We start from the raw sequence: 22,150 nt of genomic DNA, 5'->3' as shown, positions 1-22,150 counted from the left end.
AACGAACAAATCAGTGTATAATAGGCCCAAATAAAGCCTTTATTATTTCAACAAATGTTTTTTTACAGTAAAATTAAAAATAATATTTTTTTCAGAAATATCGCATTTTTTAGTTTATAATTACTGGGTTTTCTTCAAAACATACATGACTTGAAGGATCAAGCCCTAGGCCGGGTAAGGTGAAGTTATTTAAAACTTTAAGCTCTACACTAAATTAATGTCGTCTCTTCATATCTTTAAAAAAATGAGTTGTTCATAATTACCGTCTCTTCATATCCATCTTAGTCACTTAATTCATTACTAATTACAACTTGTATTGTTATATTTATGATTTCTCATTCTCTTAGACTTCTTCGTTATAAACAGTCACACACATAACGTAAAACACTTAGCCTCCTTCCCTCTCTATTATAAATACACGCATAACACATAATAACCAAATTATCATTCTACCACGTAAAATTGCCCACTTATTCTACATAACATAGCCTCTATAATATCATTCACTTATCATGGCAATGTCAAAATTCAATCTTCTCCTAATAATCTTCCTAGCATGCTCTACCAACATGACCACATCCTCAAGGCCATTCCCGCCATCAAACAACACGAGTCCGAATGCTCACTCGATGTTGCAAAGGTTGAAGCTTGACCATGGAACACCAGGCTCATCATCTTCTGTCAATTGCTGGGCCTCAATGTTTGAGCTGCAGTCGTGCACTGGAGAGGTGATCCAGTTCTTCTATGAAGGTGAGACGTACCTAGGTCCGAATTGTTGTCGTGCCATTCGAGTTATTGAGCATCATTGCTGGCCTAACATGTTGGCTACTCTTGGGTTCACTACTGAGGAAGGGGATATTCTTCAAGGTTACTGTGACTCTGAGGAAGATCAGCAAAATGGAAACTGATGATATTAAGGTTTTAGTAATGAAGGTTGTTTTTGTTTTAGCTTGTTAAATAAGTGGATTAATTTCCACGAGAAATATCAATGGTTTTGTTTTTTAATTTTAGTGGTTTATATACTCATGTATGTGTTTTTTTTTCTAAAGAAATATGTTGTTCTTTGTTGAGATTAATGCGTTTATCAAACCAAATTAAGCCTTAAACATAACTTACATAAGGAAAAAATAAAAAGAACAACGAATTTTTTTATTCCTAGACTACTATTATTCCACATTTATCAGAACCGGATCTAATTAAGATGGTCTTATAAAACAGAGTACGAATTACAGTATGTATGACATGCTGCTGTTCATCGGAAAAATGCCATCCTACTTAAACCTGTACGTCAAAAACAGCATCAGCCTATGGAGCAAATATCTTTTGAATTACATACAGTACAGTACCTCTGTTCGCGAGGTGTATTCATTCTCCGGAGAAAAAACCATCAAACTTCAACACCTGAAGCTGTAAGCTGTGTATTCACAATTCATTTTTGACACAAACACAATATTCCAACAACAGACGAATATATACTGTAGGAAAGTGCAGAATTATTTCATAGTAATAGATGTTACGGAGTAACTTACAAGGGATATTAGTTAGCCAAATATACACAGCAACCTCCTACATTACTTTCCATTACTTACACAGGGTTACCCAAAAGCTCAGTTTACTCCTACTAGGTTAGATTGGCTAAGACCAAAAGTCACAAACTATGATGACAAAGATGGTTGTCAGTTGAAGCACATATAGTGGAAACTGGTAAGACATGTCCATGCTTAAAGATAGAAGATCATGGGAAGTAAGGATCTTCTCCGGTCTCATATATATTGAACAGTTGCTTAGAATAACGGTCTGCCAAAGAGCGACATTCTTCAACTCCGTTTGGATGATACTTTTGCAATTCCTCCACAGATTTTACCAGGTCGCCATTTGGTACTTTGTCAGTTAAAAAATCCCCCAAGTATGTTCCCCTAGCCATGTAAAAAACAGTAAAACTAAATCAATCCAAAGAGCCAGTTTCTCAAGGAAACGAATTAATCAGATATACTCCGTAGTAACTTTACCTCGTTGCATCGAATTTGCTAAAGCCTCTTCCATTATTGACGATGCTTGCCTTACAAGCCTTCTCTTCATTGGTTTGCTGTCGATAAATAGCACATACAGCTTTCATGCACAACTCGGGATTCTTACCAAAGTCAGAGAGCATATCAGCTTCCGAAATCCATTTTGAGTTGGGTTTTCTTCGGCCCTTAAATCTAGAGATAATCTCTTCATAATTAAGATTACTATCTGATGAATCTCCATCATCATCAGAATCATCTCCACCATCTTCTTCCGATACATCATCTTCAACATCATCAGAATTATCTCCAGTATCTTCTTTCGATATATCATCTTCCACATCCTCATCATCAGAGTCATCAACGATGAAACTACTTAAGTGATCACTACTTTCTGACTCATCTTCTGATGACTCATGATCTGCAACATTTTCAGATGTTAAGGTATCAGGGTGATTTTCAGTATTCTGAGTTTTATCTCTCAGTTCACCTTGTCCATACTTTACCAGACGTCTCCTTGGACGGGTTGTATTCAAGGGGAGAGCAGTTTGACTGCCTTGAGCATGAATTCTCTTGAGTTGACTAATTGGAATATTATCATCGTCGTCATTTTCACTTTCACTTTGCTTTGTTGGTGTAGTGTCATCCTCCTTATCTTCACCCTCGCTGTCGCTGTTCTCTATTTTAAGCGATCGTTTGTTGGGTGTACATTTGTAATTGTCACACTCATCATCACTTGTAACCACCATAAGATCTCGCTTTCTCTTAGTGTTTGGGGTCATAATACCACCAACTGTTTCTTGAACACCATATTTTGACATCATACCCGGAAGTCCCTCACTTTGTGAATTATGCTTGAGTCTAGCAAGGACATCATCATCATTGTCACAGTCAATTATATCAATAACAGTAGCTGGAGTTGAAGGAGCAATCTTCTCAACACAACTTTTCTCATTGTGAAATGCAAGTCGTCTTTTAACATGCATTTGCTTAGTTGAAGTACTATTAGTACGTACATACTTCTTGTCCAGTGATCCTATAAAAGGTGACAAGTATATATTCAGTAAAACAACAAAATACTCAGAAATAAACGGATGTTTAAAGCCTTCTCTCACATCACATATGTAAAAAAACATACGTATTTTTAAGCATTCAGTTGGAGAGGTAAAGGCTTATAGAACATTTCAAACTAAAGGCTAACAAAATAAATCTCAGAAGGATCGTATGAGAATGATTGTGCAATAGCCACTACCCCAGAGACAAGTTTCCGGTTCAGCTACAGAATGCAGCAGTACAAGTAAGGATATTTGCTAACTTGAGCAGAACAAGAAATTTATCAAACTTGCAAGAGAAATGCTTTTTCACATGCTGTCAAATGTCAACCAAAGTCAGAAATACAATACTACTTATTGTCCTTAAATATAGACCAAATATCGCCCACATCCAACTTGCCTTAAGAAAAGACTTGTGGGATGGGTGAATATAAGCATTTATATAGACAAGATACTTGTGGTGTTTCAGCCCAAAATCTCATAAATGACCATCAATCATATGCGACCTACTATAAGGGAAGGAAAAAGGACTTCAAAAGTTCAAAGTTCAAAGTTCAAATGCTCAACATAAAATGCGTCACAATGTCACTTGAAAAATATACTCCCTTTGTTTTTCTTTAAGAGTTACACTTGCTTTGATTGGCCATTATTTATCCACCCACTCACACATACTCTTACTTTTCAAAGCCCCAACTACCCATTTACACCTTATTATATTAAAATCAATCAGAATTTAGCACTAAAAAAAAAGCCACGCAATGGCAAAGACTACATTATGGACTTATGGTATAAATATTTCACAAATATAGCATAATCACTTGTGCATGGTACATAGAGAACATACAAGTAAATCATAAGTCCAGTACTAAAGAACCAGCCAAAAAATCCAGTCCACAATAGCAGGCTTTAAAACAAAATGGTCTTAAAAACAATTCAGGCAAGAAATAACATCCTAAACCAGGCTAGCTCTACAATGAATGAAACAAGAAATGCAGAACCAAAATCTAAATGGGAAAAATTAATTACCTTCAATTGGTGTTACTTCCTCTATTGCCCCTAGTGAATGAGATGGAGAACCGAAATCTCTTGAAGGACTTGAAGCACATACATCATCACCAATCACGGTATTAGCTCCGTTAATTCCAATAGTGATATCATCTTTACCATGACACTTCAATCTACCCTCCAATTCAAGCACGCGCAACTCCAACTCCTCACATTTCTGCTTCCACACCTCAACATCCTTAAGAGCAAAATTCTTCTCACATTCCAACATTTTATTCTCAACCATCAATTCACTAACCCTAGACAAATCCTCATCCGACGAAAACTCATCACCTACATTTGTTCCTACAAGACCAGCCTTCTTCACCTTCAAACCCTTGATTTCCTCTTCAATTCTCAATTTTTCACCTTCCAAAACCCTAATTTTACCCTTAATTTCTTCCAAGTTCATATCTTTGTTTCGAATTTCTAATTCGAGTGCTAATTGCTTCTCTTCTACCTCCCTACATCTTTGTTCTTGTTCAATAGACTTAATTCTAGATTCTTCTGACTCCTTATCAACTACACCATCAAAATTTCCCACATTTTCCTCCTCAAATTTCACCCCATTACCTATTTGATCACTAACTAGAGTGGGTACTTCGTTCAAATCCATTATCATTCAAAACCCAGAAAATTTCCACTGCAATTAAGTTCAAAATTCCAACCAAAAGTAAAAAAATTGAACATGCCTAGAATTTCAACATTCACAAATTAGCACCTGAGAAAATATATAATTGACAAAATTAAGAAGAATACATTATAATTGACAATTATACACTAAAAATCTCATCAAACGTAAAAATAAATTGAAATTAAACAGTACAATATATTCGAAAACTAAAAACAGAGTAATTGTAAAAGGAGAGAAAAACTTACAAAAAGTTGTAGTTTCCTCGGCACGATAGACTCTGACGCTTGACGAAGGAGAAAGAAACTGAGAAATTGATGTTGAAAATATTTTGTTTTTGGATTTTGTTGGGTTTACCGTTTTAACTTTTCCTGTGCACGTATGTCCTTTTTAATTTTTTATTGTACTTTGTATTTTGTACAATCCTTGTTTTATGTACAATGACTAATTTACAATACATTAGGAAGAATCAAGAGATAAAGAAAAAAAAGAATTAAAAGTACAAGAAAAAAGAAAGAACTAAAAATACAAGAAAAAAGAAAGAAAATTAAATACTGTTAAAAAAAATACAATGGTAAGACAAGAGTTTTCGAAGAAGCCATAAGAAGTAATAATAATAAAAACACAATAGTAAGACAAGATTTTTTGAGGAAGTCATAAGAAGCAAAGCAAGCTTTTTAAGAAGGTTTTAAAATTGGAAGAAGTGGCAAAGGAAACACCTCTAACGAAAAAGATGATGAAACCACCAAAACGTCAAGGAATCAATGGAATTGTGCTGACAACAAAGCAAAGACGATGAAAACAACCTATAAAACGACAACAATGACAAGGAGAAAAGTTGTGACGACTCTTAGCTACATTGTGTTATTATACTATTCACATCCATAAATCCATTGTATGATCTCAAAAGACAACCACACGTAGGGCCTGTTCTCATATGTTGAAATTCAGTTCAGTTCAGCTCCTAATTTCCTTCTCTTATAAAATATTCAGTTCAGTTCAATTCAGCTGAGTTTAATCAATGAGAACAGGTCCGTAGTCACACTTGCTAGTGTCAATCTAAACGGAATAGTTGATCACATTATCTACCTTAAAAATTGTCCATTAGAATCTCGGAGAAAGAGACATTTGTATAAAGCCATGCACTGTTGTGACTATTTGAGTACTATATGAACCTAAATGATAGTTCATGTCGTTGAGGCTTTGCTTAAATTTAATCCAACTTCAATCATCCTTATATACATTCACCAATTTGCGTCAAAAAAAATATACATTCACCATTCACATTCAATATGCTGGTAAATGTTTACCATCAAAAGATAGAGGTGAATATAAAATTGGACAAGGTCAAAATTTAGACCACCAGTAGCCCATTTTGATTGACACATTTTCAACGCGTTAATGAAAATATTTATTGCCATTTACAAAATAAAGGTTCAGAAAAAATATGACATGAACCTATATACCTAATTTCCAAGTTCAAAGCAACTAAAGCTTTAAACTTTGTAAATAAGACGGAACAACAATTGGAAGGAGAATGGACCCTAATCATTCAGAATTGATCCCGAATTCGAATCAGCCCAAAGAGTAAACCGAGTGGAACACCAAAACAAAAAACAAAAAATGGAAATTTTTTTAGTAACTACACGCTTAATAGGGTTTTGTGAACAACTAATCGCTAAAAAAGTTTATAAAAAAACTACCTCTAAATTTTAAAACTTGTACTAGCACTACTCATTTCGACGGCAACAAACTCCGGCGTGTGGCCCTACTTGTTTAGTACTCGTGTCGTGGCCAGCAGGACGTATACTTCTCTTGTTGACTTGAGTCTTAAACTCGTGCCGTGGTACTGGTAGTCTATCTATCTCCCCAAAACACAAACTTTCACTGCCCACCAACACCACTAAGGCGGCGCCGGAGAACGGATTTTTGGCCACCAGGTTTAATTATCTGATTTCAATCTCTATTTTTCAGCATTTCCCATTTTTAATTCTGATTTTTAAGATTCTAGTAATCACAATCGTCTTCCATTTCCTCTCATTAGATTTTTATTTTCTGATTTTTCATCTTTGGTTTATTTTTTGTATAATTGTAGATAGGTATGCTAAATGTGAAATTGAAATTGATGTGATTGGAATTGAAATTCAATATAGGTTTGATAAAATTGAAACTTATGTCATACTGTGAATGATAATTTTTGTATTGGTCTTGAGAATGAATTTGAACAACTTGTTGATTTAATTGGTAATAGGATGATTCATTTGTTGGATTAATTATGTTAAGGAACTAATTATTGATTTTGTTAGTTGGTAACCATGTTAATGTTGGTTGATTATTATGGAAGTTGTTTTCGATTTGTTATTTGCAAGTGTGGAATTGTTTTATTGGAGTTAGGATTGATGGAATTGTGGTTTAATGGCGGTAACGTAGTTAGGGCCAAATGTATGATGCTTGTAAGTTACAGAGTAAGAAGTTAAAGTCGATGGCAAAGCAACCGAACCTTATATGATTAATGTGTCTTGTAATTGAATAACTGAGTGCTGAAATTTGGATACTAGTTCATGTTATCATCCCGGGCTGCAGAATCATCGATTACCTGTTCACGGGACTAGCTTGTACTGTTGTTTTCATATGGAGCATTGGAGCTTCTTCTTTTTAAGCATTTTATGCAAATATCGGACTTGCTTGTGAATGTAGAATACCATGGAGTGTGAAATTATTACTCTGTATAAATAGATAACGGAAATTAAAATATTGCACAATTAGAACTCCTATTCACCCCTTGAAAATTGAATTTTACTTGGCAGGTTGTGAATACACTTGGCTATGAATCTTCATTAGATTAGATGAGGAGAATTGGACTTGTGGGTTACAAATAGCATAATTACCCACCAGCAGAAATTTTTCTTTGTAAGCCATGACGGTCATGGGCAACATAAGTGCTACATAGGCAACTTAAATCTGTCTTTGGATTCCCCTTTTGTGTTAGCAGAATGAAAGTATTTACGTCTATCTACAGATGTGCCAAACTGTCTAAGCACTCAAACTTGGATAGTAGTTCTATGATCCCAAGTGTTAAACTAGGTTGTATTAGAACTTTGAGTCTAGCCTCTACATCCTCAGAGACACGAGAGGTGGAAGAGTACTTGGATAGACTAAAAAATTTCGAGAAAGCAGGAGTACCAGATAATGCTGGCACTGAAACTGATGATGGATTTGATTTGGGTCGTATGATGCGCTTGATGGACCATCTTGGAAATCCACAATCTAAGTTCAAGGTCACTTTTCCTTTTCTTATCTCTTTAGCTTTAATTGATTATGAATCTTAATCTAGATTTTAGTCATTTAGTCTTTTTGGAAGAAGAGTTCTTGTTGGCTATTTGATGTTATAATTTTGTAATCCCAACCATTACTATATTGATTTAATAAACTTGTTCCTTAATATTGTAATCATGCTGTTGAATACCTTGACATAGGAATTTGGAAATAAAATTGACGACAAGTTTTTATTTCATTGAATAGTCCTATAAAATGGTTACTTTGTCATCATTTATAGGACGACTAAAGCTCCCTTTCCAACTATCTGCCATTTGTTATCTTTATGATTTGCCCAAGTGCTCATGAATCTTGTTTTGTCATTAATTTACAAATGTGGTTTGCCTGCCTATCAATTGGTGCAGACAATTCATGTTGCTGGGACCAAAGGCAAGGGTTCAACAGCTGCATTCTTGTCTAATATTTTGAGGGCAGAGGGGTATCGTGTGGGTTGCTATACAAGGCATGAAATATCTTTTCTTTTGCATTTTCTTAAAAAAAAGTTTTAGTTAGAGCTTTGGTCTGATTTGGTCCAGAAACTATTTGTTGCGCCTTAATTTTATCTTAAAGTTTTGCACAAGACTTCATAAAAAAAAAGCCTTATAAAGTATTATTTGGCGTGAATTTTATTTTTTAAGTTTATCAAGATTAGCTTAATGTTCAAAAGCTTTGCTTATTTACTTAACTCACCATGTATCTCTCTATTTGCACAGCCCTCATATACAGACTATTAGGGAGCGTATGTCGGTTGGAACACAAAATGAGCCAGTTGCAGCAGATTTGTTGTATTCTCTATTTCTTAGGATCAGGAAGTCTCTTGATCAGGCAGTGGCACATGAGTCTGGATGCCTGAGTCATTTTGAGGTATTTACTTGTGTACTACAAGGTATGAGTTGCTAGAAAAGATATGTTTTATGGAGAGGGAAATTATTTATTTTCAGATATGGATTGAAAGATTGATAAATTATAGCGTACTTAGTGAGACTTATGATAATTGTTTTTAATATGAGCTGGTTTCCCACATCCTACATTGTGTTATTATTAGAAATGCATCCGCATGTAATGTGTAAGATTCTAGCTTATCAATTGAACAACTGGGCTTCAGGGCTCCACACCTTCGATCTTGAGGTAGGGGTTTCAAATATAATGTGCTTGTTAGTTTGGGTTGTAAGTGTTGGTTTTCTCTGTAAGGTTTTCCAACTCCCCCCTTCCCTCCACCTTGGAATCCGCTTCTTGCTTTTGTCTAATGGACTGGGTTGGGATCTTTGTTACCTAACTTACCGCTGTTTGTCCCGTGACTCTTTAAAATATTTTTGTTGTTGTGGTATGGAGGTTGAATCTAGTACAAGTTGACCATTGAGGGGATTGATCGCCTTAAGACATACTCTCTTGATGACTTATTTTGTGGTTAAGAAAATAGATTGTCTTGTTCCTTCTGCATTTATGTTTCTCATGCTATAGAATATTCTCCCCCTATGTTGCTAGGCCTCTTCCTAGGTTCTGTGCTTCTGTCCTGGTTAGATTTGTCTCATGTTTATAGTTTATGATAAATAATACGTTTGTACTTGTATCTGTTAAAAGATTTTGAATACATGTCTTGTTGTCCTACATAGTGCAAAAAGGAAAACCGGAATAGAGTAACAAAGCTCTTAGTTTCATTCAACATTTGGAAGTTTTTTCTTCGTCTGCACTCCTATAATTATTGTTATAATTTTTCTTTTCAACTGATGAATGGAAATCTTTTAGGTCCTTACAGCTATTGCATTTGCTCTGTTTGCTGATCAGAATGTTGATATTGCAGTTGTTGAGGTAACTGTTTGGCTCTGCAGTCTTTATATGTAATTACTACTTAATTTGAAATGTCGACTTGTGCAATTATGTTCTTGTTGTTTATGTGTGCTTATGTTAGGCTGGGTTAGGAGGAGCACGTGATGCTACAAACATAATCACAAGTTCTGAGCTTGCTGCTGCAATTATAACAACTATAGGAAAAGAACATTTGGCTGCTCTTGGGGGTTCCTTGGAAAGCATAGCATTGGCAAAGTCAGGGATTATCAAACAGGGTCGCCCAGTTTGGTGCCTTTTCTTTCTTTGTAATTATCTATATGAGATGATTGAATATAATCATATGACATGCTACATGTGATATCTTATGCAAATGTTAATCTAAGATCTGAAATACTTGCAATCTGCAAGTTGCCTAATGCAGGCTGGACTGCAGGGCTGAGTTACCTTTGATCTGGGTTTGAGATGTTTGTGACAGACCTTGGGAGTTTTGTAACATATTATTAGTAATAACGTTCTATATTATTTTGAGAAACAAAAAGCTTACAAGATTTCAAATTTTGAGAAACAAAAATTATTCTGCATTAAACTAAAAAGTTGAACTGCAATGTTCGATGCTTACAAGACTTCAAATTTTGAGAAACAAAAATTATTCTGCATATGATCCAAATATTTTTTTTAGTCACAGTATCTTCTTAATTGCTTATGTCTATGTTATATTCTTGACTTAGTACTTTGTTCAACTTTTTAGGTGATTCTTGGTGGACCATTTCTTCCTCACATTGAACAAATTATACGTGATAAAGCTCTATCAATGTTCTCACCAGTTGTATCTGCTTGTGATTCTGGAAACAGAAGTGTCATTAATGGTTTTGGCATCATCAATGGTGAACCACGCCAGTCTTGTGATATACTGCTTCATATTCAGAAGGACATACCATTAGTAAGCACTTCATTAACCACTTTCTAATTGATTATATTTTTAGTTAGTGATGTTGGACTTCCCCAGAAAAAAAAATTTAAGCCTTGCTGTAGAACATTGATATTTATCATACAACTCTGTTATTAGCTAAACTAAATATTTCTTGTCACGTAGTGTATTGAGTTATGTGGTGTGAATCTATCATTGCTTGGGCAACATCAACTTCAGAATGCTGTGACTGCAACTTGTGCTGCATTATGCCTCCATGGTCAAGGTTAGAATTTTTTATTGTATTTTGATATTTTAGCTGCTCAATACATGGATCATGTAGCCAACAGTTCTATTACAACTGTACAAGTGTGTGTGTGAGATCCATCGTGTTTGATATTTCATAAAATTAGTCTCAAAGATTTTTCAAGATGTGAGGTGTGTCGTTATGCCTTGATGGTTAAACATATCATCATCCCAAATACCTGAACTCTAGCACTCTATGTTTTTTTCCCTTGTTAAATTATTAATTTAAACCTTGCTTGATTATCCTCCTTGCTTCGTTTCAAGGTAAGTAACGCACAGCCGCATAGGCCACATGGATTGGGGAGGGGTGGGGGGAGAGAGGATGTCGATATTCTGTCAATCCATTTTGAATCCCTGTATCATACTTCATACAGATGATCTAATAGACTGGTGGGAGTGATACTATTCTTCCACTTGAATTTTGCCTCCTTGCTATCACTTTCTTATCATTGTCTGCTCTGTTGTTGTTTCAGGTTGGAGGATTGCTGAAAGATCCATTCGTTGTGGGTTGGAGAGCACGCAGATGCTTGGGAGAAGCCAATTTCTGAAGAAAGAAGAAATTGATGCCCTTGGACTTTCTGGATCAATGGCATTGCTTGATGGAGGTTTGTTAGTTTTATTCTTTTCCATTATATGTATAAGTCTATAATAATGGACTAATGGTAGTGGATGGGAATCATGGGATTTAAAATGCTCTATCAGTGTGAGTTTGTTAATTTTACTCTTTTGACATACTTTTCAAGTCTATGTAGTAGTGGTGGTGGGTAGTACTCAAATCACCCCAAGTGTGGGCTGGTAATCTCTTCAGGCTTGTACATAAATGGAAAAGAATAACTTCTCTTGAAAAAGAGTGGATCTTCAGGCTTCTCAGCCTGCAGCCCTCCAGAATAGAAAATAACTTCTCTTGAAGTCTATTAATACCACCACAAGGAACTGGGCAGTACTCATACGTGGTTGGTTTATTATGATACATTAGCTTGATTTTTGGGGTCCTTTTTTTCAATTAAATTTTGAAGCCATTATTTTGTTGAAGCCTGGGTATTCTGATTATAATATGATCTTACTAACAGTTTAATTTGTGTTTAATCCTGTTTCAAAAAAAAAAAAAAAAATAATAAATAAATAAAATAAAAGTGTTTAATCCTGTACCTTTTTTTCTGATTTCAGCTCACACTCAGGAATCTGCTAAAGCATTGGCAAATACGATTTCTACCATATGCCAAAACTCTAGGGTCGTCCTTGTGGTAGCGATGGCAAGCGACAAAGATCACAGTGGATTTGCAAAGGAACTCCTTATGGGTTAGTTATATCCCTACTGATGGATAGATTTTCACTAAGACCAAGATTATGGACTTATAAATCATAAGTGGGCACTTATATTTTGCTGCATAATTGTTACGTAAAGTATTGTTAATTCTATTGACGTTTCTGGTTCATTATCTGGGATGACTACTAATTGTTTCTTAAGGATATCACCTTTTTGTTTTTGTATTATTATGCTGTAAAAGGTTAGCAAAATGTGATTTTGGTTTTCTGTTTCTGTTCAGCTATCAATAGCTTACTGAAGGAAGTACTGGGTTTAAAGAGAGCTATAGTTTTACTGTGTTTTTTAATTGCAGGTCTACATTTTGAAGCTGTTTTCCTGACAGAAGTAGATATTGCAGGAGACAAGTCTCGAAGCACTTCAGCATCGTTTTTGACAGATGTCTGGATTAAAATGTGCAGAGAACTTGGTATAGAATTTATTTGTGAAGATTTAAAAAATCTGAAATTGGATGCATCAGTTCATAATGTTGGAAATTCAAACAAAATGATATTGGCTGCTGAAAGTTCTTTACCAAATTGCTTGAAGGCTAGTAATAGGATTCTCAAAGCAAGAACAGGGGACCAATCAGGTGTAATTGTAGTTACCGGATCCCTACATATAGTTTCATCTGTATTAGCTTCTATCCATGGTTAAGCTGCAGTTAGGAACAAGGTATCTTCTTTACTATGTAGTACTTTTTTTGTCTGATATTCAAAAGTAGTTTACTACACCAGAGCCAGATTATAATGATTATTTGTTATTTCATCATTATTCACCATTTGGGGACCCGAAGTCTTTTATGATTTGTAATTTTTTGAGCATGTTGTCTTACTAAGTCAATAGTAAGAATAAAAGTAATGTATTCATAGGCTTATCGGAGCTCCATATGTCGAGTGTGATTATTACGAATTTGTAGCTGGAAATTTTATTTTTATATATACTTGGCGAATGTTAGCCAGTTTGTGACTACAGAATTGCTGTGATATATTGCATTAAATTATAGATTGCTACTAATCTACTATACCTCTCACTGAACAATTAAACTAGGTTTTGACTCCCGGGTAATTCCGAAGTTTTTTTGTGTAAGGATGAGTTTTTATTACACGTGGCATACCTTCAATTTGTTTATCTACATTTATTGTATCTAACTATCTACTGCTGTGTGTTTAGCAACTTACTGCTGTTAAAAATATTACAGGTCTCAATTATTACAGTTTTAGTATCAGTAGAGTCGTAGACAATAGTTGCAGTATTTTCAATCCTCACTAGTATCCTTTTATCTTTTAAGTGGGCTGAGTAAAGTAAATTTGGTATGACTGTCCCAACAACATTCAATTTCAATCTTTGAAATCTTTTCGTACCTAAGAATGGTTTTCAGAGTATGTCTGTCTTACATTTTTTTACTGTTATGGTTCCTGTGTTCTCCATTAACCTTGTCAGTAAAATTTTACTACTGGTGCACTTAGGTTTTTTTTTTTTTTTTTCCTGGTTTATTGCATAATGAGTAATGTACTGCATATTTCCACTCCTTGGTTTTTGCTTTTACTGGCAGGCATTCTAAGCGTAACTTATTGGCTACTTGATTAACTCTGTTGCTTATCGGCATTCTATGGCGTGGACTTGGAAATTTCAAATCAGGCCTTAACTAGCTACATTGAACCTTCATATGATCATATCCATACTGGTACGGTACCTGGTCCCCCTGGCTTTGGTAATTTATACTCATTCAATTACTAAATACCCAGTTGAAGAAATAAAAGAGTAGGAGCAAAAGGATTTGGGTTTTGTTTCTTGTGCCTTGTATTGAATTTCATTTAAAACCAAATTGTTCTCTTGCATTTGGTGCTTACTTATTGCAGTCACAGTTTTCACAACTTAGTGTTTTTTTTTTTTTTTTTTTTTTTTTTTTTTTATTCTTTAAAAAAATACTACGTATTTATTTATTTTGCCGAAATTCGAATCAGCAGCAGCCAGCAGGTGTCACTATCCAGTTGAATGAGGCTTTGTATTCATGTTACAAAATCTGGCATTGATATTGCTATTAATTTTTGCAAATCGTTTTTGAAATGTATGTTTCAGATTGTATTAATGCACCTTCTCTTTACTAGCATTAGGCCACCTTTTAAACTAGAGTTATCAATTACAGGTTTAAACAATGTGACAATATGTAAGAGTGGAGAGGGGGATTAACTTCTGAGAGGGAAACCCATTACTCATTTGGGAAATTTTTCTCCCAAAATTATAAGACGTACACGAGTCAAGTCCTAATACAAAACCTTTAGATTGACTTATAAGTTAACCTTGAACATTTAGGAAAAACTCTGTTTTGAGGGAGTTTGGGGGAATGCAAGATGTGGTAGAGGCGTAAAGCCCTTGATCTTACTCTGTTATTTTGTTATGGTGCAACTAAAAAATAGAGGAAGTACGGAGTACAGTTTATGTAAAAAAACGCGGTGACTTGGTAAAAGTCCGAAGTTAGCAAGTGGTAGGCCGGATAGTCATAGACTCATAGCAGTACCTTATTTTAGCAAAATTTGTTTGTATATGGTTGTCTCACTTGTCTGCACACATTAAAGTGTAAAAGGGTAGTAAATGGTTGTTGGACAACATATTGAGCGATGCTAATAATATGATCGATCTATGTATTCATTCATGATGGTTACGCCCACTTTAATCTACCGGCGAAGTTTGCGGTCTACCACTTTGATTATATTAGAGAAGGTGGCCTTTTTATATGATAGTAACCCTTTTAAATGATGTATTATCATTGCTTTAATCTACACCACATTATTTCCTTTTATATGCACTTCTTTTTTGCATGCTGCTATTATTACTCAATGTCTACCGTTACTATAATCTCTCTCTGTGTTATTAACGGTTGTGAATGTGAATGAGAATTGCCAGATTTGAAACAGCTTTTTCTCAGAGAACAATCATGTAATATAGCAGCCCTATGCATTGCATATTGCATTGTCAGCTGACAATAGAGCATATTGGACTATACTAGGGGTGTTTGAAAACCGGTTTGGGCCAAAGTTTAAATTAGTCCAGTCTTCGGGTTGAGAAATTTAATTTTCGGTCTCTATAATGGTTAAGTTCAAAACCCTTTTTAGTATATAAACACAATAATACATGAGAGATTTTGGGGGTGCTCTGCTAATTTTTTGTCATTTCCGATAAAGCATGAGATTTTTACCATACTAAAAAAAAAAGTCAAAACTCGTACACAATAAGTAGCGTATTGTGTTATCTGCATAAACGTAAACTCAACGCTGCAAATGGTGGGACTTTTTATTTTGTGATTCGGACTTATAAAATGCCTAAACGTAATACAATACACTCGTTGCATATGAATCTTCCCATTATTGGCGTAGTAAAGTTAGTGGTACTCTTTATCTTAGCAATCAAGAGATGAATGTTTGTCAACCAATTTGGTCTGCGAAATTATATTGTTACCAAGGGGAAAAAAAATACAGTACTCCTTAAATTATTAAACCTGTAGCTCTGTAGGTACAGTACTATAGTAGTTCAGTTATAAAACATTCTTTGGGAGCTATTAATTTTTAAACCAGTGGACCAAACAGTAGTACTACTACTGTGAAAAAAGGTACTCCTACATAATTAATTAATTAGGAGTATTTAAAAATTAACTATGTTTGCATAGTTTTGTACCAAACAGAAACCGTGGTTACAATAGTCACATCAATACATTGTTGATCACTTGATCAGTTACTCAGTTAGCAAAAGTTCTTCAATACATTAATTAAGATCATTTTTTTTTGCTCATTGTAGTGAATCTTATTAAGGATTTTTGTAATGTTCTGAGTTTGGTTCTCTGCATGCTGTAATTTAATCAAATGTACGAGTACTTCGTAGAAAGGAAGTTCGTATAAATAGAATATACGAACTTCCTCTCACATTTAAGCCCATATGTATTGAATGGGAAAAGCCTAGTTGAATCTAATTGATTAGCTAAAATTAAACTATACCAACCTTTATTTTTTTTTAACGGTATAAATTACACTATCAATATAACAATTATTTTGTTATTTCCAATAGTTGAGCAATGATTTACTCCGTTGTAGATCTTGTACAGGTACTTTTCTTTTCCATATATTATCATCGTTTAAGAAGACAAATTCATAGAATTCAGTGGTGTGGTGTCTTAGGCTAGAAGGAAGAATACAGTGGTTTAGATTTATTCATGCATGCAAAAATACTGTAGTTCAGATGATGGTGTGTGTTCTTGTCTCCCAATGTAAGATCCTCGTAATACTCCATTTTTTATCATTATATTTATATAATGTTGGTTGAGAAAATCAACAACGCTTTTTCTCATATTTAATGTTGATGATTTCTTTCTGGTCCTGCACTCCTGCCTGGTCTCATGCCAGGAAGCTAAGGTTCATAGCTCCCCTCTTTAAAAATTTAAATCTTGATTTTGATTGTGATATTTTGAAATATTTTCCAGACGTAATAATTTAGAAATTAAACTGAATTTATTAATTAGCTGAAATAACCTTTGCGGAATAAAGCTAATGTTTATTGATTGAAACTTATGTATATGATAGCCCGTCTTGTGTACGGCTGGCCATATTTGTGGCCGCTTGTAAAAAAACAACGTAACCCTTATAACACTGACCGAGTATCCCTTCAATATTGATTGAGTAACCCCTCTAACACTGACGAAGAAACCCCTGTAAGACTGATCAAGTAACACCTAAACACTAACGAAGTAACCCCCAGCCACATATAAGAGTTTGTGCCAATTTAGTATTTGAAACTTTTAACCAGCTAAGCTAATTGGCATCTACTCTTAAGTCATTTTCTAAATCAATTAAGTTTATGTATTATACTATCTGTTTGTCTCCTATAAATAAAAATAAGGGGATTAATCGTTGTCGATGTTGTCAAGATCTTGATAGTGGCCTTATGATACGGTGTGATGGTACAATGTTTATTTCATTAAATTCAATAAGATTTGAAGTAGATTTTGTTCATCTAATTTTAATGAAGAAAAAATAATGAATGAAATAGAAATCCATGAAAATGGGCCTAGTGGGCTTTCAAGTGAAGAGCAGCAATCAGCTCAACTCCCCGAGGTTAACGCTTAAACATAGATAAGGACTATACATTTTCATGTGGGCCTCCCTTTCTATATCTGAATATTTTGCAATCAAATTTGTGGGCCCCACTTCCGTTCATGGGCCCCATTTCCAGATTCAGCCAAACCCGGGAATTTTTGGACTTTTGCCATCCCCAAATAATTACCGTCACAAATTTGTGTAGAGTACTTCATTTTGAAAAAATTAATCTTATGATAATTTTAATTAGGGTTCAATTCAAAGGGTAGTTTCCCATTTTTATTTTAAGCACACATATTAAGGAGAGAAGAGAGAATGATAAAGCAAGTGGAGTACACTAAAAAAACAAGGTATAAAACTTATCAAAAAAAAACGTGTCAACTAAAATAAACTTCTTAAAAAGGATTATGTGTCAATTTAAAAAATTAAAAAAAAATTTATAAAAATAAAAATAAAAATAAAAAAGCCGGAGGTAAGTATTTGACATTCTTAAAATAGATATTGTAATGACTATTACAAGATTACCCAAAAAAAAAAAAAAAAAAAAACCTCCACTTAATCATTTTTAACTGTATTGTTTAAGGTAGGAAAGGAAAGTTATATTACCTCTGGTCCAAATTACTCGCAACTTTGGGGTATTATTTGTGAGATATAAAATATTCCAAAGTTGCAAGTAATTTGGACCGGAGATAGTAAATAAACACAAGTAAATAAATTATACAAATACAAGTATAAATTTCAGCTAGCTAGGTCCACAAATTAAAACAAAAATACGATCACTGATCATATAGATACCACATAATTAAATTTCACAGCAGCTAGTACAATCTAAGTCCACGCCTGAAAATCTAGCTAGTTGCAGTAACAACTAACAAGTGGTTGACCTTCACCTTTGTCCTCGTTGATTGATGAGCTAGTTGGAGTTTGTTCTAACTTAACATTTTCAAATTTTAACATGTTTATTAAGGGTTTGTTTTTATTCAATTTGTTTCGTTTGAATTGTTTTAACATGAACTGTAGAAAAATTAATTTGAGAGCATGTCTAAACATTATGTGACTTTAGCATGGCTTATTTATTCTTATTCTTATTTTATCTTATCTAAATCTAATTTGAAATATTTTGTCGGAAAGCTTAATTATACTGTACAAAAACGAACCTTAAGACTATATATATTAAACTTTCTTAAGAGATAATTGTTTGATTTCAAAATTGATACCAATTTAAGTATGATGTATCTGGCTTAAAGTATGTATATAGGTTTTCTTTTAGGCATAAAGGAGAGAAAGTTCCACTAAGAGTGAGGTTATAAATTAAGATTGGCTAATTGATAATAGGATTAGTGGAACACTTGACTTACGGTCTGTTCTCTTCAGCTTAATTTCAGTTCAACTCCTATCAATTCAGCTTCAACCAGTTCAATTCCTAATTTCCTTCTCTCATAAACAGTTCAGTTCAGCTCAATTGAACAAGCCTTTTCTTTATAAACTTCACATAATTTTTTTTGTAAAAAGTTACATAGTAATTAACTCTCTCTCTTTTTTTTTTTTTTTTTTTTTTTTAACAAACTAAAAGTTTTTTTGGTTTCATCTTTCATTGCATGACAAATATTTTAACACTTATACCTATCCATGCATATTATATATTTTTATTAGCTTAGCATCGTGTTATACAAATGATAACCAGTGATTGATCATACTAATTTTTAATTGTAATTTTACTATTTATCTTCATGGTGATGGAGGGTAGTTTTATTTTATTTTATCTTCTTTGAAGGAGGATAGTTTTATCTATTGCAGTTTATTATTCAATTTTTTTAAAAATATGTATATTGGAAGTGCCATAAATAACGGTGGTAAGTTGAAATGAGGAGTAATGTCTCACTCAAAAATTTCGTGGTGCTAATAAATGGTGTATCAGCAATTGTAAGAAATAAATGAAGCCTGAAACCACTGACCCCGCCAATCTACTAGAAATATAAAAGTTTGTGTATTAAACTTTTGTCCCATATATATTCCCATTTTTAAATGGTTATTTATTATTTTTAATTTTTGTAAGTGGTAGGGTAAGCACACTCGTACAAAATTTTCAGAGTATGTGATGATAAATTTAATCTTATTTTGTATTAGGTCTCTTAATTACAACATGTAACTACTACTTTTCACTAGTAGTTTAAGGATAAGTAAATAATTTTGTTTTATTGGTTAATTGGGAGGGTTACTTGAATCCTTATGATTTATAAGTTGTGTAATTATTTTAATTTATAACTTTAGGGTAATTCTATATGTAGTCTTTAGGGTCAAGAATAAGTATTTAATATCTTTCATAATTTGATACTTTATATTAATTTAGTAATGTAAAACAAAATCACGTGTCAGTGTAATGCAATATTTTCATTTGTTTTTCCAATTTTCAGCTCCTTATATATATATATATATGTAGTTGTTAAATATTGGGGAAAATAAAATCTCAACATATAAACTAAAATAAAATCAAAATTGTAGTGTATCATCAAGCTATGATGACATGATGCAAATTTTATTTAAGTATTTAAAGGCCATGTAAAACATTTTTCATTATTTTATGATTTCGCCCTTGTAATCATACAGTACGTATATATTTGCATAAATTGTGGTACCCTTACTATTATAAGCAGTAATGCATTGCACTCGAAATGCATAAAAAGCTGAAGAAGTTGAGTGTATTGCATTATTCTCGGTCTCATCTTTCTTGCATGCATGCACAACTCAACGCTGCCCAGTTCCCTCAATTTCTTAACTAAGATCAGTAATCATCTTAAACGATGAAGATAGTAATAAGGTACAAAATTAAAAGAAGAGTTAAGGCCTGTTCTGATTGACTGAACTGAATATTTTATAAGAGAAGGAAATTAAGAACTAAACTGAATTGAACTGAAAATAATCTGAAGAGAACATGTCCTTAGTAAATTAAAGTTGTATAATATTATTGCTACAAATTTGGGAATCCAAGAGAATATATCAATGAAACTTGCACATAATTGGTGCATATAGATGTAAAATAGTAGATTAGTAGTAATAAACTGTATGAGATGAAAGTAATAAAAAAAAAAGGTTAAAACTGTAGTAGAACAGTAATATAAGACATAAATTCTGAGGCATTTATTTAAAAGTATAATAAAAACACATCTCATCTTAAACAGTATATATATAACGTCTCTTAGATTATTAATGGGCCAACTATAAAGTATATCTGTATACTGATGTATAAATGCATTGCAATGCTTGTTAATTACTTACATGTATATGCATATATGTTTACTGTACTACTGATACTTAAATTAATGGCGTTGTCAACTGTCAACTAACACTTCTAGTGATGTATGTAGCTGGTTACTCGAGATGCTCTTTCATGATCGATCATCACTTATATCTTCAATAGTAGTAGTCTAATAATACTCATACGAGTACTATATATGTTTCGACCCCATCTACTGATACAAACATATTTAAGGTCCGTAGGGACTTAGGGTCTTATATATCGTGTTAAGTGATTGCTTGATTATTTGATGACCATTTTGTAAATTTTATCCATAATGTACAACATAATAATGATCGAAAACATTTTTTAATCAGGAAAATTTTCTCAATGTTGTATATGAGTAAATATGCTCGAAAACATTAGATTCCACTCTCAAAATTAAACTTTAACCAATCTACTACACTATAGTAGTTGGCATGCATCCATCGAAAATCGTAATTTGTTTGATTGTTATCGAAACAAACTTAACAAGAAATGAATCTAGTTCGTATATGAGAATTGAACTGCAAAACAGGAGAATGTTTATATGCATTGATGGATAATTCACTAAACTGAGCGCAATAAATAAGGTTAGAGAAGATAAATGCAAGTGTAATGATGGAAGAAAGACGGAAAGATGCAGTAAAGAATGAAATTAGATGATCATCGTAGACACGAAGATGCCGTGTCTGCGCATTGAAAGCTAGTAAGGAACTACAAAATCTTGGAGGATGCACCTAGACACTCGATACCCTTGTTGTTTAATGTCAAATTCTATTTGTATTCTCACTCATTTTTATCCAATTCTATTGTCTCTTGTTTATCCATCTTTTATCTTCTCCGACCAGTCCGCCACTAGACCAAGCCAAGCTTCCTCAACCTTTCTTAGGGCATGCTCTCTTCAGCTTAATTTCAGTTCAGTTTAGCTCCAATCAGTTCAGTTCATTTCGGCTTCAATCAGTTCAGTTCAGTTTAGCTCTTAATTTCCTTCTCTAATAATATATTCATTTTAGCTCTATTCAGTTCAGTTCAGCTTCAACCAGTTCAGTTAAGTTAAGCTCCAATCAGTTCAGTTCAATTCAGCTCAGTTCAGTAAATGTGAATAGGCCCTTAGTCGTCTAATAGTGTGTTTAACAGGAATACTACGTACGTACGTTTATAGAAGTAGAATTACCACATCGATCTTTGACCATTAAACTACTACATATGTATAATTTTATGTTTCACGTACAATAATTTTTAGCTAGCTTTCAATGAAGATCATACATGAAGCCAGAGCGCGCTTATTGGGTCTCTATATGCAAGTTATATATATTGGGAAAAATACACTTTAATAATCCCAACTATTGCCGATTTACCTTCAACAATCCCAACTAATGTTTATTTTTTAACAATCCTAACTATGCACCCAATTTTCCTCCAACAGACCCAAAA

At 33.6% G+C, this 22,150-nt stretch overlaps 3 protein-coding genes across 3 annotated transcripts; 2 read left to right on the top strand and 1 right to left on the bottom strand.

Annotated features, from left to right (window-relative positions):
- Positions 1-569: 569 nt before the first annotated feature.
- Positions 570-908, top strand: LOC145607511 (egg cell-secreted protein 1.1-like). The gene has a single exon (XM_081663140.1). The coding sequence runs from the start codon at positions 570-572 to the stop codon at positions 906-908; it is 339 nt and encodes a 112-aa protein (XP_081519266.1).
- A 590-nt stretch (positions 909-1,498) lies between these two features.
- Positions 1,499-5,073, bottom strand: LOC145609012 (uncharacterized). Its single transcript, XM_081664589.1, has 4 exons — positions 4,982-5,073; positions 4,085-4,823; positions 2,010-3,042; positions 1,499-1,916 (listed from the first exon to the last, which is right to left on the bottom strand). The coding sequence occupies exons 2-4, from the start codon at positions 4,722-4,724 to the stop codon at positions 1,736-1,738; spliced, it is 1,854 nt and encodes a 617-aa protein (XP_081520715.1). The 5' UTR covers positions 4,725-4,823; positions 4,982-5,073; the 3' UTR covers positions 1,499-1,735.
- Positions 5,074-6,431: 1,358 nt separating this feature from the next.
- LOC145608230 (dihydrofolate synthetase-like) lies at positions 6,432-13,329 on the top strand. Its single transcript, XM_081663842.1, has 11 exons — positions 6,432-6,673; positions 7,541-8,011; positions 8,414-8,511; positions 8,762-8,912; positions 9,795-9,857; positions 9,958-10,119; positions 10,585-10,776; positions 10,930-11,029; positions 11,523-11,654; positions 12,217-12,348; positions 12,669-13,329. The coding sequence occupies exons 2-11, from the start codon at positions 7,727-7,729 to the stop codon at positions 13,007-13,009; spliced, it is 1,656 nt and encodes a 551-aa protein (XP_081519968.1). The 5' UTR covers positions 6,432-6,673; positions 7,541-7,726; the 3' UTR covers positions 13,010-13,329.
- Positions 13,330-22,150: the final 8,821 nt, after the last annotated feature.

The sequence above is a fragment of the Chenopodium album genome, chromosome 23 (genome assembly GCF_948465745.1).
Source record: "Chenopodium album chromosome 23, dcCheAlbu1.1, whole genome shotgun sequence".
Classification (NCBI taxonomy): Eukaryota; Viridiplantae; Streptophyta; class Magnoliopsida; order Caryophyllales; family Amaranthaceae; genus Chenopodium; species Chenopodium album.
The sequence above is the reverse complement of the archived record's forward strand: the minus strand, read 5'-3'. Positions and strand labels throughout refer to the sequence as shown.

What these genes read in the sequence shown, in the direction of transcription:
- LOC145607511 (XM_081663140.1), top strand. Translation starts at nt 570, where the DNA reads ATGACCACATCCTCAAGGCCATTCCCGCCATCAAACAACACGAGTCCG.
- LOC145609012 (XM_081664589.1), bottom strand. Translation starts at nt 4,724, where the DNA reads ATGATAATGGATTTGAACGAAGTACCCACTCTAGTTAGTGATCAAATA. An exon ending in GGAAGTAACACCAATTGAAG is followed by an intron (nt 3,043 to 4,084) that starts GTAATTAATTTT and finishes CACCTTTTATAG; the next exon opens with GATCACTGGACAAGAAGTAT. An exon ending in AGCAAATTCGATGCAACGAG is followed by an intron (nt 1,917 to 2,009) that starts GTAAAGTTACTA and finishes TTACATGGCTAG; the next exon opens with GGGAACATACTTGGGGGATT.
- LOC145608230 (XM_081663842.1), top strand. Translation starts at nt 7,727, where the DNA reads ATGAAAGTATTTACGTCTATCTACAGATGTGCCAAACTGTCTAAGCAC. An exon ending in TTATCAAACAGGGTCGCCCA is followed by an intron (nt 10,120 to 10,584) that starts GTTTGGTGCCTT and finishes TCAACTTTTTAG; the next exon opens with GTGATTCTTGGTGGACCATT. An exon ending in AATGGCATTGCTTGATGGAG is followed by an intron (nt 11,655 to 12,216) that starts GTTTGTTAGTTT and finishes TTCTGATTTCAG; the next exon opens with CTCACACTCAGGAATCTGCT.